Source organism: Ailuropoda melanoleuca, chromosome 3 (assembly GCF_002007445.2).
Source record: "Ailuropoda melanoleuca isolate Jingjing chromosome 3, ASM200744v2, whole genome shotgun sequence".
In the NCBI taxonomy this organism is placed as follows: Eukaryota; Metazoa; Chordata; class Mammalia; order Carnivora; family Ursidae; genus Ailuropoda; species Ailuropoda melanoleuca.
Genome location: NC_048220.1, coordinates 79,089,601 through 79,104,956, shown reverse-complemented (window position 1 = coordinate 79,104,956; position 15,356 = coordinate 79,089,601). Strand labels below are relative to the sequence as shown.

Here is a 15,356-nt window from a genome sequence, read left to right as displayed (position 1 = left end):
GGATTTGAACAAAATGCATTCTTAAGAAGAAAATAATATTAAAGAGCTTTCTCCTTATTTCCTACTTCCAGCTTAAGAATAACACCCTACCATCCTGCTGTCTGCCAGCAATAAAAACATTGCAGTCTTTCACTCAGTGTTGAAGGCAAGAGAAGAGCTTCTTCCTCTGACTCGACAGGTGGTTCCTGAAAGTGACTGGCCTGAGGTGACTGACAAGTCTACTTTGCATTTACAGACAAGTTTAACAGGCCCTGCATATTAACAAGAGTAATAATTTGTCATAGCAAAAGAACTGATTTTTGTATTCACTTATTACCTACACACTAGTCTTTCAAGTTTCTCTTTTGATTGCTTTTTGGCTTACCATAGATGTAACCGATCGTGCATCTTCTTCATAATTTACTACTGGAGGTGGCTCTTTCCCCTCATTTGCTTGTACTTTTTGCTCCAGCAATTCTTTCTGTGCTGTAAACTTTGCCTCGGTGCACCTCAGCTGCTGGACTGACTGTTTCAGCTCTTCAAGTGCCTGTTTTTGGCTTAGCAGAAGCACAATACTGAAAGAGAACACATTAAACATAAATTATTTCAACTTCTTTAAGAAATAAGATTTTATAAAGGACACTATGCTAAGTATGTTATGCTTCTATTTCATTTTCATCTTTATAACAGTCCTTCAGAATCATCAGAATTATAAAACCGAACAGCTGTCAAGTCATCACAATAGTTACTAAATGTTATTAGCATTAACAAAATGGAAGGGGAAAAAAACAACAAAATGGAAGAAAATCTTTGGAAACAAAAACCAAATTCAGGATCCTTCCAAATACAGTATAATCTATGGCATTCATTTTATTCTACAGCTGAGCCATCTACCTCCCTGAGTACGGACACAGGCTGAGAAGTGTGGGGCCTAAAGTGAGTTAATATGACGGAGGCAGAACCTCATTTTAGTTCAAATCTCAAATGGAATATAGCTGCAGTCAGATCGGTGCCTCAGGTAAAACAAATCAAATCAAGGTGACAACCGGGGACAAAACTGTGTTTATATTGCAAGGGGTATGTTTTTAGAGTTGGAGAAAACTGTTCTGACGAGGACTGAGGCCTGAGTTGTCACTGAGGAAATGAGCACAACACAAGTCCCCAGATCTTTCCAGTACCACCACTATAAAGATAACTGACTTCCCCATTTCTTCTTTAGAGAATTACACAGGCCACATGTCGCCTTATTGTGACCTTTTATCCCTTGAAATCTGCCCTGAAGGGAATTTCAAACTAATTCACCCACATTAAAGCCACAAGAAAAAGGTAGTGGTGGCAAGGAACACCTTCTGGAAACCCTGCCATACGTGGTATATTACTATCTTAAAGAACTGTGCCACGTACCACTGAAAATAGGTTATTAACATGTAAGCGACAATAGATGTCAATAGGGGAAAACTTCAAAACTGGAGAATAAGATCAGAAAATGTTACCTCCTTAAATTGGAACTTACATGGATCAATATTTATTGAATAAGTAATCATAGGCACAAGGAATGCCCACCAAGAGAGATTTGTTTATAAATATGCTGTTGATTAATATTTTGAAAACCCAATTCCAATCAAAGGGAGCAGGGTGCATTCACCTCAGTGAATGCTATAAAGAAAGCTACGATCTCCTCAGTATACTGCAATGAGTTTCAGGTGAGCATCCTAACAAAAAGAGAACTCAGGTAGAGAACTGAATGAAATTTGGGAAAAGTAGAACTAATGAGTAAGATTATTTTTACCAGAAACCTAGCAATGTTCAAAAGACAAACCCCTCTAACCAGTGGAGTTTACAGCAAAAGTAATGAAGAAGGATGTACCATACTGTCAGAGCTCATTAACACTTCCCAAGTAAAATCATCATGGCATAATGGAAAGAGTGTAATTATACTGAATGAGAACAGATTCAACTTAATGAGTTAATCACGTTGTTTTTCTCATCTGCAGTTTTGACACTGGAAAAATTGATAATACACCAAATTGTCAGGGTTATTCTGAATACAATGAGATAATACTTAAAAAATTGTTCGCACAGTAGCTACCATAAAGTAAGAATTCAGTAAATAGCAATTATCATTTATATCACCATCACTCAACAATCTGTGACCTGTGTTCTAAATCCACACAGATTTCCTGATAAATTCAGGCTGGTTGGCATATTAGATGGTAAGCTTTTTTCCATGATAAATTGCTTACGTATTTTTTCTCCGTGAATCTCTTCAGAGAAAGATGATTTTTAAAACAACCACTTTTGTGAACATAAATTCATGAGGACTGGGTTCTGGAAAAGATTACACCCATATGAACCTAAGCTTCTTGAGGGTTCCTTCTTTGCATCTCCTAGCTACCAAAAGAATCACATGACAAGAGGATAAGGAACAATTTAAAATGTACAAAATAAGATGGTAAAAACACATATTCGTGGACATCTGCAGAATGAGTCCAAAAAGAGGGTGAATGATTTCACAAATGTGGACCAAATAATAGGAAAGTACACTTGAAAATACTAACACTCTAAAACCATTACTGCTACCATTAGCTTTTTGTAAATAAATATCAAATATAGGGAAAAACGCAAAATAAAATAATAATGATAATCAAAAGAATGAAAATAAACTACAAAATTAGAATATGGAATGACAAATAAGGAACAACAATTGCAAAAAAGTAAATATTAACTGAAGAGCTGAACAAAATTCAAAGAAATACAGTTTGGGGAGTGAAACACACACATTTTATTATCTCTTCAACTGTGTAGCACGCCCCCAAAGATGACTACATCCTTCTCCCCAGAACCCGTACATATGTTACCTTACATAGTAAAAGGGAGTTTTATAAGTTAAGGACGTTGGAATGGGGAAGTTGTTTTAGAAGATCCAAGTGAACCCAATATTCATAAGCATCTGATAAGAGGGAAGTAAAAGGGATGATGTTAGAGAAGCCAATGTAACCAAAAAAAAGGGAAGAAAGGCACTGTGATGTGGGGCCAAGGGCTGAGAAATGAGGTAAGTCTCTAGAAGCTGGAAAAACAGAAAAAGTAGATCTGCCCCCTACACAGGGCCTTCAGAAGAAATGAGCCCCATCAACAACATGCTTTTAGATCCATAAGATTCATTTCCAACATCCGATTTCCAGAAATAGAAGCGAATAAACTGGTGTTGTTTTAAGTTACCAAGTCTGTGGCAATTTGTTAGAGCAGGAAAAGAAAACTAACACAAACCCTAAGAGAAATGATACCTCTTTTTCGTCCTTTTTAAATGGCTGAACTAGAAGGATTATTAGATCGTTCTGCAGTAGCCAGTAACAAATAGAATACAGACCTAGGAGAAAAATATTAGAGTTAGAAGTATTATTCAGTCAGGAAAAAAAAATGGCTGTGTTACTTGAAGGATGTGAGTAAATTAGCTTTAGCTTCATTAAGTACTAAACAAAATTTCTGAAGGATTAAACCACTATAGAAAGTTAGAATTTAAAAAAAAAAGCTTAAATAGAAATACCAGACAATCCAGCTATTCCACGTCTGGGCATTTACCCAAAGAAAACAAAAACACCAATATGAAAAGATATTTGCATCCCTATGTTCACTGCAGCATTATTTACAACAGTCAAGATATGGAAGCAACCTTAATGTCCATCAATAACGAATGGATAAAGATGATGGGGTGCGGTGTGGATATAGATTGTTCATATATATAATATATATATATTTAAATACGTAAGATAAATCCACATAATGAAATATTACTCAGCCATAAAAAAAGAATGAAATTTTGCCACTTGGGACAATATGGATGTGCCTAGAAGGTATTATGCTAAGTAAAATAAGTCAGAGAAAAACAAATACTTTATGATTTCACTTATATGTAGACTCTATAAAACAAAAGAAACAAACAAAACAAAACAGAAACAAACAGATAAACTGGTGGTTGGCAGAGGGGCAGGGGGATGGGCAAAATATGCAAAAGAAATTAAGAGGTATAAACTTCTGATTATAAAACAAGTCACAAAGATATAAAGTACAGCATAGGAAATATTAGTCAATATTATAATAACTGTTGGTGACAGTAACCAGGTATATCATAGTGACTATTTTGTAATGTACACAAATGTCAAATCACTATGCTGTACGCATGAAATATAATATTGTATACCAACTACAGTTCAATAAAAATAATAAATTAATAAATAAAACGATTTTAAATCATACATATTACATAGTTTAGAGAAAAAGCCCTATTTTTATTTTTTTTAAAGACTTTATTTATTTATTTGAGGGAAAGAGAGAGAGAGTGTACATGAGCAAGTGGGAAGAGGGGCAGAGGGAGAGGGAGAAGCAGGCTCCCCATGAAGCGGGGAGCCCAACCAGGGGCTCGATCTCAGAACCCTGAAATCATGACCTGAGCTGAAGGCAGATGCTTAACTGACTGAGCCACCCAGGCTCCCTGAAAAAACTCTATTTTTAAACATGACTTCTCATGACATTTATAATCTATATTACCACTATTTCACCTTTATTTTACTCTGGATAAAAAAATGGGGTCTTCCAAAATGATCAACATGAAAGAGAAAAGTTCGTATTTTCAACAAATGGTGCTGGCACAAGTGGACATGCAAACACAAAAAGTGAATTAAAAAAAAGACCTTATACCATTCATAAAAAATTAAAAGAGATCGCAGACCTAAATGCAAAACATAAACTATAAAACTCCTAGAGAATATATAGGAGAAAACCTAGATGACCTTGGGTATGGTGATAGCTTTTTAGATATAACACTAAAGGTACAATCTGTGAAAGAAATATTTGATAAACTGGACTGTACCAAAATTAAGAACTTTTGCTCTCTGAAAGATAACGTCAAGGAAACAATAAGATAAACCATACACTGGGAGAAAACATTTGAAAAACACACATCTGATAAAAGGACTGTTATACAAAACTATACAAAGATCTCTTAAATGTCAACAATAAGAAAAAAACCTGATTTAAAAATAGTCAAAGACCAAAGGAGATATACTGATGGAAAATAAGTACATGAAAAGATGCCTCATATCATATGTCTTCAGTGAAATGCAAATTAAAACAACAATAAGATACCACTATGCACTTATGAGATGGCCAAACTCCAGGACACTGACAACATCAAATGCTGCCAAGGATGTGGAGGAACAGGAGCTCTCACTCATTGCTGGGGGGATACAAAATGATGCAGCCACTTTAAAAGCCAATTTGGCAATTACATACAAAAAAACTAAAAATACTCTTACCATAAGATCAAGCAATCACATTCCTTAGTATTTGGTTAAAAGAATTAAAAGTTTATGCCCACGAAAGCCTGCACACAAATGTTTATATAACAGCTTTATTTTTTTTTTTAAGATTTTATTTATTTATTCGGCAGAGATAGAGACAGCCAGAGAGAGAGGGAACACAAGCAGGGGGAGTGGGAGAGGAAGAAGCAGGCTCATAGCGGAGGAGCCTGATGTGGGGCTCGATCCCATAACGCCGGGATCACTCCCCTGAGCCGAAGGCAGACGCTCAACCGCTGTGCCACCCAGGCGCCCTATAACAGCTTTATTCTTAATTGCCAAAACTTGGAAGCAACCAACATGTCCTTTAGGAGGTGAATGGATAAATAAACTGTGGTTCATCCAGACAATGGAATATTATTCAGTCCTCAAATGAGATACCAAGCCACAAAAAGACATGGAGGAAACTTAACTGCATATTATTAAGTGAAAAAAACCAATGTGAAAATACTATATCATGTCTGATTCTAAATACATGACATTCTGGAAAAGGCAAAGTTATGGAGATCAGCAGTTGACAACAGTTGAGGATGGGGGCTGGAGGATAAGTAACTGGAGAACAGAGGACTTTGAGCAAAAATTACTCTGCATGATACCATAATGATGGACGCACATCATTATACATTGCTCAAATTCACAGAATGTACAAAAGTGAAACATAATTTATTTTTTTAAATGTAAGGTTTTAGAGATATATTTATTTGAGAGACAGAACATGCATGCACATGAGCGGAGATGGGGGCAGAGGGAGAAGGAGAGAGAGATCCTCAGGCAGACTCCCCTTTTAGCACAGAGCCCAACATGGGGCTCAATCCCAGGACTCTGAGATCATGACCTGAGCAAAAATCGAGAGTCAGCCACTTAACCAACTAGCCAACCAGGCACCCCTAGAATGAAATGTAACTTAAACTGAGGACTCTGGGTGATAATGATGTGCCACTGTAAGTTCATCAACTGCCACAAATGTTAACACTCTGGTGGGGATATTGATAATGGGGGAGGATATTCATGTGTCAGGGCAGGAGTATATGGAAAATCTATGAATCTTCCCCTCAATTTTGCTGTGAAACTTAAACTACTCTAAAAAATAAAGTCTTAATATAAAAAAAAATGAGGTATCAGTACACATCTATTAGAATGGCTCAAATAAAATACAGTGACCACACCAAATCCTGGCAAGGATGAGGAGAAACTGAACACCCACGCATTGCTGGTAGGAAACGAGCAATCACACTTATGACTAACCCAGAGAAATTCAAACTTATGTTCACACAAAAACCCTTACATGAATGTTGGAAGCATCTTTATTTGTAATAGCCAAAAATTGGAAACGAACCTGATGTTCTTCAAAAGGTGAATGAGACAAAATATCCATACTGCCATGGGTTAAATTGTGTCCTCTAAAAAGATGTGCTCAAATCCTAACCCTAAGAACTTCAGCATGTGACCTTAATTTGGAGATGAGGTTGTTGCAGATGTAATTAATTAAGATGAGGTCAGACCAGAGTGGATGGACCTTTAATTTCTATGACTTGTGTCCTTGTAAGAAGAAACTCTGGATACTGAGAAGAATATCCAGAACACTGTATGAGGTGGAGGCAGAGAGTGAAATGATGCTTCTATAAACCAAGGAATGCCTAGGTTTGCCAGCGATCAGAGAAGTTAGGAGGAAGGCATGGAACAGATTCTCCCTCAGAGCCATCAGAAGAAACCAGCCTCCCAACACTTCATTTCAGACTTTTGGCCTCCAGAACTACAAGAGAATAATTTTGCTTTTTAAGCCACCAGGTTTGCAGTACTTCGTCACGGCTGCCCTAGGAAACTAACACACACACCACGGAATCCTACTTAACAATAAAAAGGAATGAAAGTAGCTGGATGGATTACAATGAATGTAAAAAGCCAATCTCAAGAGACTGCATACAGTGTGATTCCATTTACGTAACATTCTTGAAAAGATAAAACTGTAGAAATTGAGAACATATTAACAGCTGTCAGGAGTTAGGAAAAGGGTGTGAGATAGAAGGCAGTGTAGCTATAAAAACACAACATGAGGGACCCTTGAAATGATGGAAATGCTCTATACCATTATTGTGTCAATGTCAATATCTGGATTACAATATTATATCATAGTTCTGCAAGACGCTACCACTAGGGAGAACTGAGCATAGGGTACATGGGACCTCTCTGTATTGATTCTTACAACTATATGTCAATCTATAATTGTCTGAAAATAAAAAAATTTAATTAAGAATACATATCACTGCTGCTGCATCACACTTCCTCTGGTGAGATGAAGTTTTTATAATCTCATATGCCTTGGGTTCCTAAATACTGTCATAGGGATAGGCATTTTTTATTCTCCTTCAAGAGTTCTAAATATTTATTGTACTGTAGCATATTGGCAATCACTCATTCTGAGACATTATCCTAACACCAGGAATTAGGTTAAAATATATATTTCCTGGTTTTTAGGTTAGTGGTTTTGAAGAACGATGAGATTTGCTGGGGAGATTTGTGTCCTGTTGTATGGCTCTAGTCTTAACTTTTTTTAATCAACATGTCTAATTATGAAATTAATGAGCAACATTAACTTCCAACAATTAATCTCATTGAGTTTTCTGTATAATGATGTAATTTCATATACATTAACATCCTGCTTTTCTTCAGTAGTTACTTTTTTAAAAATATTGCTACAATCACTATACCACATACTATACACTTATTTTTATGCTTATAACCATTGAGCAAACAAGCTATACATACTACAGTAAGAAGAAAATTTTAGAAAATAAATGATTGTATAACACAAGATATATAGGAAGCCATAAATAAATTTAAAATATGGACAGGACTAGGACCTTTGCATGTGCAACTTACTTCCTATCACTGACTACTGTTTGCACGCATTCTTCACATGGAGGGCACCTTCTGTCCTTCACATCTAGCAAAAATGCCACTTTCTGGGAGACCCCTGACTACCTATCTTAAGTAGGTACTCCTCGATTATTCTTCTATCTTAACTCCTTATTTCATAGCAATTATCATAATTATTAATTTCTTATTTGTATTAGTCTACTCCATGAAAGTTTAAACTTCATGAGACATGGGATAATACATATCTTACCTTTCATTGTATTCACAGTGCCTAACAGTTATGCCATAAATATTACTGAATGAATTCCCTACTTAGGAAGGACCTTTTTTTGTAACACACATAATTTTTAAATCCTGGGACAAAAATAAAAGGTCCCTGAATTTGCAGATTAGAACAATACCCTAGATGGCTCAAGTCTTACCTCAACTATAAGCTAGCTGTGACATTTTGCAAGTCTCTTAAAATTTCACAGCCTCAGATCCTACATAATTTGAAACACAAGGAGGCTGAATCAAATGAGCTCTTAAGATTCTGCATGGCTCTAAGAGTTTTGATTTTATAACATATAAAGTATTTTTAAGTATTAGGTGATAATGGCACAAAACAACACAAAATTGAATAATCATTCACTTTTTGAAAGTCAAGCCAAGCATTAAAACCAATAGTAATATTACTTGCTCTTCATGCCACTGAGTCATAAATAACATATGCTTGGCGTACTTTCCCATAAACTATTTTCTAATACAGCAGTCAAGGATCATAAATCAGGAGAAGAATGATATTATGTCCATGTGAATAAATATGCTTTAGAAGTAATGAGTAAAGTTATGTATACCAGAGTGACACTTTGTGTTGTATTAAAATTATACCATTTCAAGTGGTTGGTTTTATTCCTTTTACTCTATTATTTAAAAATATAATTCTACAACAGCTATGTTTCAACTGAGACCGCCATCATTTATATATGCTAAAACTCGACTCGTTAGTGTGAATTTAATGTCACATAAAAACCATTCTTTAAGTTTATTTTTCAGAATCAAAGCTATCAAATGATTTCCTATATAATCTATTTTTTCCATTACCATAAAATGTTTTAGAGACATTTATGTTAAACTCAAATTTAAAGGTTATAACTTTAGCTCCTTATTATGTTGTATTTCAACAGAACCAATAATGCTTTCTGTTAGGTAAAAATTCAGTATAATTGCAATAATTTAAGAGTGTAAATATCTAACTTATAGTATAGGACACTTTTAGCACTTGTGAAGAACTGCAGTTCTGTTTTACTGTTTTATTACTTCCAATTAACAGTATATGAAGCTAAAAAGTATTGCCCAGTAAAAAAATTGTAAATCTATTTTTAAAACTAGATTAAAATTGCTTTCAATTATATAAGTGTATTTAAATATGTATGTAGATTTATACTCATAACATACACAAAAAAAGGAAATGTTTACGAATTATTAAGAAACTGAAATACAAATATTTCCACTAAAATCCCTTACAGGTTATTTATTTAGCAAAATATTTTAACATATAAGTCAAAGACAAACTTCACCCCTACTAATATCTAAATTAATGAGACTTCACAATGACTGTTTAGTTATATGACTGTACTTAACATTTTCAAGATTATGCCATGAAGCTAACAATAAAAACACCATGATAACAAAGGGTTAACAGAATTTGGGTTAAACAGGACTCAACCCCTGAACTCCTTAACATACTTACCTCTTTTAACTTACTCTCATAAGAACACTTTTTAAATAATAAGATCAAGCTGATGCTGTGATCAAAAAGACATATGCTGTGGAGTCAGGAACTCATGCATTTGTAATTGTAATTTTTAAAAATTCTCTAAGTCATACAGGTAATATACAGGCAAATACACAAAAGGCACAGTGAAGATAACATTCAATGTGGTAATTTACATAAAACATCCAGCACAGCAAGTGGAACAGAGTAAGAACTCAATAAGTGTTATTTCCCACATATCTACCACCCTTAAGCCCCTTCTCCTATACACCCATTCTCATTTCCTGATAAACATAAATAGGTGTAGGAGAGTAGGTCACATTCATTATGGAGTTAAAGAGAGTCAAAGATTTGAGTCAAGAAAATATAGCAAAAAATCAAAGAATCTCACAATTTCTAGATTAAGGTAACACTTAAAGATCGTCTCTTCCAACTATGTACAGTCAGACATGCTAGTGAGAGGGTCAGCCATCTAATGGTCTTTCTTTATACCCACTAAATTTTAAAACAGGAGTCATTTATAATGTATGCATTTACAAAACTGTAAAAAGTAAAACTACTTGGTCATCTGTAAACATGTGAAGCAATTATTCCCAAACACAGAAAAGCAAAATATAATTCTTTTTTTGAATTTCATATGTGCAATGGTTGATAAATTTTATTTTTATAATCCAAATAGAATCTTCTGTTGATGCAATACTGAAATTTTCCAGATTTATTAAGGGAATGCCCAGAGCAACTCAAATTTTCCTGTTCTCATCTCTAAAAAGCTTATAGATACTGATATAATATTTAATGCCAAGTTATAATAAGAGTCATAGTACAAGTGGGAGAGGTAGGATCCTAATATTCTGAGCTATGTCATAGGATAGATGGTGTTGCCATTCACTGAAATAAGGAATACTAAGAGTGAACTAGTTGAATTGGGTTGGTCGTATTGAGATTTTTAATTCAGTCTTAGACATGGGAAATTTAGGGTACTTCTAAGACCCTGTCAACTAGGCAATTGACCACATGGCCACTGAGTTCAGAGGAAAAATCTGAGGAAGAGCAATAAATGTGGGTCATCTTCAGGAAACCACCTAGGGAAAGAATACAGAGAGGGGAGTAACAAAGCCTAGGGCCATTCTTCAAATAACTCCAAAATAGATTGGCTTAGTGGAGGAGAATGAGTTTATAAAGGAGTAGCCAGAAAGAGGAGCAAAAGATCTCATCCTAAAGACCAAAGGAAAAGAAGAAACATATAGTCAACAAAATCAGATAGTGAGAGGAGGTCAAGTAAGACATTTGTTAAATTTAGCAATGTACAGATCCCTGGAGATCTTACAGATACCCATTTCAATGGTGATGGGGCAGAAGCTGGATACACGTGGGTTAGGAACTAAGTGGGAGTTGAAGAAATGAGAGAGCATCATTACTCTTAGAACAAGTACGACTAAGAAAACAGGAGGCAAAGGCAGTTGGGAGGAAATATGAATACAGAAGGGTTATTTGGGGGCGGAAATTGTTTTTGAGTCAAGATTTAAGCATATTTAAAAAGTGAGCCCTGGACCCAACTGAGAAGAAAAGATGAACATAATATGATAAATAATGTAAAATTTCTGAGAAAGTATGAGATGACAAGATACGAAAAAGAGGCCCAAGAAGTAGACCTAGAACAAGGAGCAGTTCCTCTATGGACGCAAGCACAGAGAATGGGTACAAAGGCAGTAGATGTGGGTATCTAGTCAAGAAAATAACAGAGTTGCCACCTGATGATTCTAATTTTTCTGTAATGCAGGAGAGGTCCATCTGCTATCTATGATGGGGGAGATAAGAGGATAAGAGATTCAAGAGAAGTGGAGAATATCTGAGAAGTTATGTGGAAAGAGCAAGAATACACCAGAGAAATGCAACACATCACAATTTCCTTGAGAATTTTGATAAATCAAGCCAGTTATGAGAGAATGATAGTGAGAAATTTAAACGCTCCAGTCAGGAGTAGAGAAACCATACTAGTTACAATACCTGTTGGAGATGCAAACAATAACTGAAGACAGAATATAAATTTTAAGTTATAGATCAAAATGTAAACGTTAAAACAGAAGAAAACATAATTAGTGAAATCAGTGAAAACAACAGTATCCCCACCCAAGTAAGAGGAAGCGGTAGGAAATCCACAGGTCCAGAAATCAGCAAGAAAAATAACAGTAAGACAAAACAGCACAGCAAATCTTAGAGGAATTTTTGTAAGTGAAGCAGATTGCTATTTTCTCATAAGTGTGTTTGCTTCCTTCTAACACAGAGAAGCCAATTTCTAGATAACACTGATCTGCCACTTTCTGAACAAGGAATGCACAGTGAATGTGGTGGACACCGATGAGGGGAATAAAGACAACTTCTTTCTAACAGGATTTTTCAGAAAACAGTTTAAACTGTTAAAACATTGAGACATGATCAGCACACTATATTGACAAAACCCAGATCAATTTTCCAGAGTCCTAGAAAGTAACTCAATGACACCAAGTTTTCCACTTAAAACGAAATTTAAGCTTCTAGAAATTTTACAACCATGATAACATGCAACTGAAATATTCTGTAAAATTACATCAATTAAACTTTCTTCCTTCAAATTATTTTTGTTTTACTCACTCAGACTTCTTTTCATAGGTCTTAGAAGATTCCTCAATTCTCTTCTCTAGCTCCAAGACAGCTTCCTCCTTGTTTAAAAGCATCTGCTGTGTCTGCATAAGTTCTTCTGCTAAAGTTTTCAACCTAGAATGAACAGTTTCCTCGTTATCAATCAATAAGTTAGTTATACTCACTTTACGCACATACCCTGAACATTCATACATCTAAGATGGTGATGTCCAAAATGGCAGCCACATGTAATCTAATTTAAAATAAAGTTTCAGTTCCTTAACCAAGGAACCATTAACCACATTTCAACTGCTAAACAGAGACATGTAGCTAGAGGCAACCTTACTGGACAGTGCAGAAAAGAACATTTCAATAATCGCAGGTAGTACTTCAGGAAAGTCTGAGAGTCTTAGTCATTAAATAGAAAAAGAGAAACAGAAAATTAAAAAAGAAGAAAGGATTAAAGCAAATAAATACCTGTACTGTCCCAGGAAGAGTGCATAGTGAAAAGACCATGGTTTTTGTTTTCTGACAAACACGTATTTACATTTTGGCTTTGCACCTTTTAAGAGATACTGGATAAGTTGCATAAGCTCATTAAATCTATTTTCTCACTTGTAATCTAAGTGCAGTAATACCTGCCTCAAAGCACTGTTCTGAAGATAATAAAAACTAATGCATATATAATGACTGGTACTTAGTAGGTACTGAGTAAATGGTATCTAGTATTGTTTGCATGTGTCATCTCATTTAATTCTCATAACAACCAATGAGATAGATACTATTATCCATATTTTAAAGAAAAGAAAGTGAGGCTCAGTTGAATGGCAAATTTAAGTGGATAATAAGCTATTTCTTTTCATATAGTATAATAATGCTTTACAGGTATTTTCTTTTTTTTTTTAAAGATTTTATTTATTTATTTGACAGAGACAGAGACAGCCAGCGAGAGAGGGAACACAAGCAGCGGGAGTGGGAGAGGAAGAAGCAGGCTCATAGCAGAGGAGCCTGATGTGGGGCTTGATCCCATAACGCCGGGATCACGCCCTGAGCTGAAGGCAGACGCTTAATGACTGCGCCATCCAGGCGCCCCTACGGGTATTTTCTATATAAATATTAACAATTAAATACACAAAACTAATATGTACAGATAGACGAGATCATTTTTGGTTGCATAAAATGCACTTGGTCCTGAATAGAAATATTCCTACCACAAAAACACACATAGCTATCATATCACATTAAAATTTTTATCTTCAGCTTTTTAAAGTAATATATGAAATCCAAAATATACAAAAGAAAATATTAAATAATCCAACTCTATGAAAGTTTAAATTTTTTGGAAGTTAAAGAGATGATAAAGAGAGTCAGAAGCAAGAGTCAAACTGCAAAGAAATATTTGCAGTGCAAATTACAAGCAAAAGCCTTCTTAGAATGGGGCACCTGTGTGGCACAGTCAGATAAGCATTCAACACTTGGTTTTAACTCAAGTAGAGATCTCAGGGGCGGTGAGGCCAAGCCCCACATGGGGCTCCCCACTCAACACAGAGTCTGCTTCAGTTTCTCTCTCTGCCCCTCCCACCCTGTTCATTCTCTCTCTCTCAAATAAAAAAATCTTTAACAAAAAAAAAAAAAGCAAAAAAAGCCCTCTTAGAGAAAAAGATGAACTAATACGAAAATGGACAAAGAACATAACTGGAAGTTCATCAAGGACAAATGTAAAGATCAATAGGCATATAAAAATATTTACAACCTGACCCACAATTAAATATCTGCAGATTAAATAAATAGGAAATTTATTTTTCATCTACTAAAATTGACAAGTATGAAAAAGAGGGATAATGTCCAGTATTCTCAATATTGTAAAAAATAATAACGGAAACATACACTGTTGCTGTGACAAAATTTGCACTTTTTTAGAGATCAACTTGGAATTGCTTTTCAAATTTCAAATTAGAATATTATCTGACTATCTAAAAATCTTATCAAAATACTTTACAATGTGCACAAAATTTGCCCATATGCAGGTTTGTTGCAACAGTGTTTATAAAACAAAAAAACTAGAAAACATTTAAATATCCATCAACAGGGGAATGGCTGAATAAATTTTAATCCATTTTAGACACAAAGCAGCGAGAGAGGGGTTAAGATGGAGGAGGAGTACGGGAACCCTTTTTCAGCTGGTCCTCTGAGTCGAGCTGGATAGGTACCAGACCAGCCTGAACATCCACAGAATCAGCCTGACACGCAGGAAGATACATCTGGATCTCTACAAATGCACATCTCCAGCGATGAGTATTGAGGAGACACGGAGACTCTACTCAAACAGGGTTGCCTTAGTATCGGTGTGGCAGGGCCCTCCCCCAGAAGGCAGGCTGAAAAATCAAGAAGCACACATCCCTAAGATCCCTATAAAACAAGGGTGCATGGCCTGGGTTCTGGTCAATAATTTGGGCTCTGGACAAGCCCGCAACCTCTCCTCATCAGAATGACGAGAAGGAGAAGTCCCCCACAGCAAAGAAAAGACAATGAGTCTGTGGCCTCTGCCACAGAACTAATGGATACGGATATAACCAAATTATCAGAAATGGAAATCAGAGTAACNTCAGAGTAACAATGGTCAAGATGATGTGTACACTTGAAAAAAGTATTAACGAAAATATTAATGAGATATAGAATCTCTAAGGGCGGAAATGAGAGTGAATCTGCCAGAAATTAAAAATTCTATGAGCCAAATGCAATCAAAACTAGAGGCTCTGACGGCCAGGGTA

The 15,356-nt window shown here is 35.5% G+C and overlaps 1 protein-coding gene across 4 annotated transcripts in view; it reads right to left on the bottom strand.

Moving 5' to 3' along the window:
* Positions 1-15,356, bottom strand: part of FER (FER tyrosine kinase) — a 418,243-nt gene that overhangs the window by 282,998 nt on the left and 119,889 nt on the right. For all 4 annotated transcript variants that reach the window (XM_034656598.1, XM_034656599.1, XM_034656597.1 and 1 more), the window contains 2 exons: positions 12,598-12,720; positions 365-554 (listed from right to left, as the gene is read on the bottom strand). In XM_034656598.1, the coding sequence (XP_034512489.1) occupies positions 365-554; positions 12,598-12,720 (313 nt within the window). The remainder of the gene's footprint in view (positions 1-364; positions 555-12,597; positions 12,721-15,356) is intronic.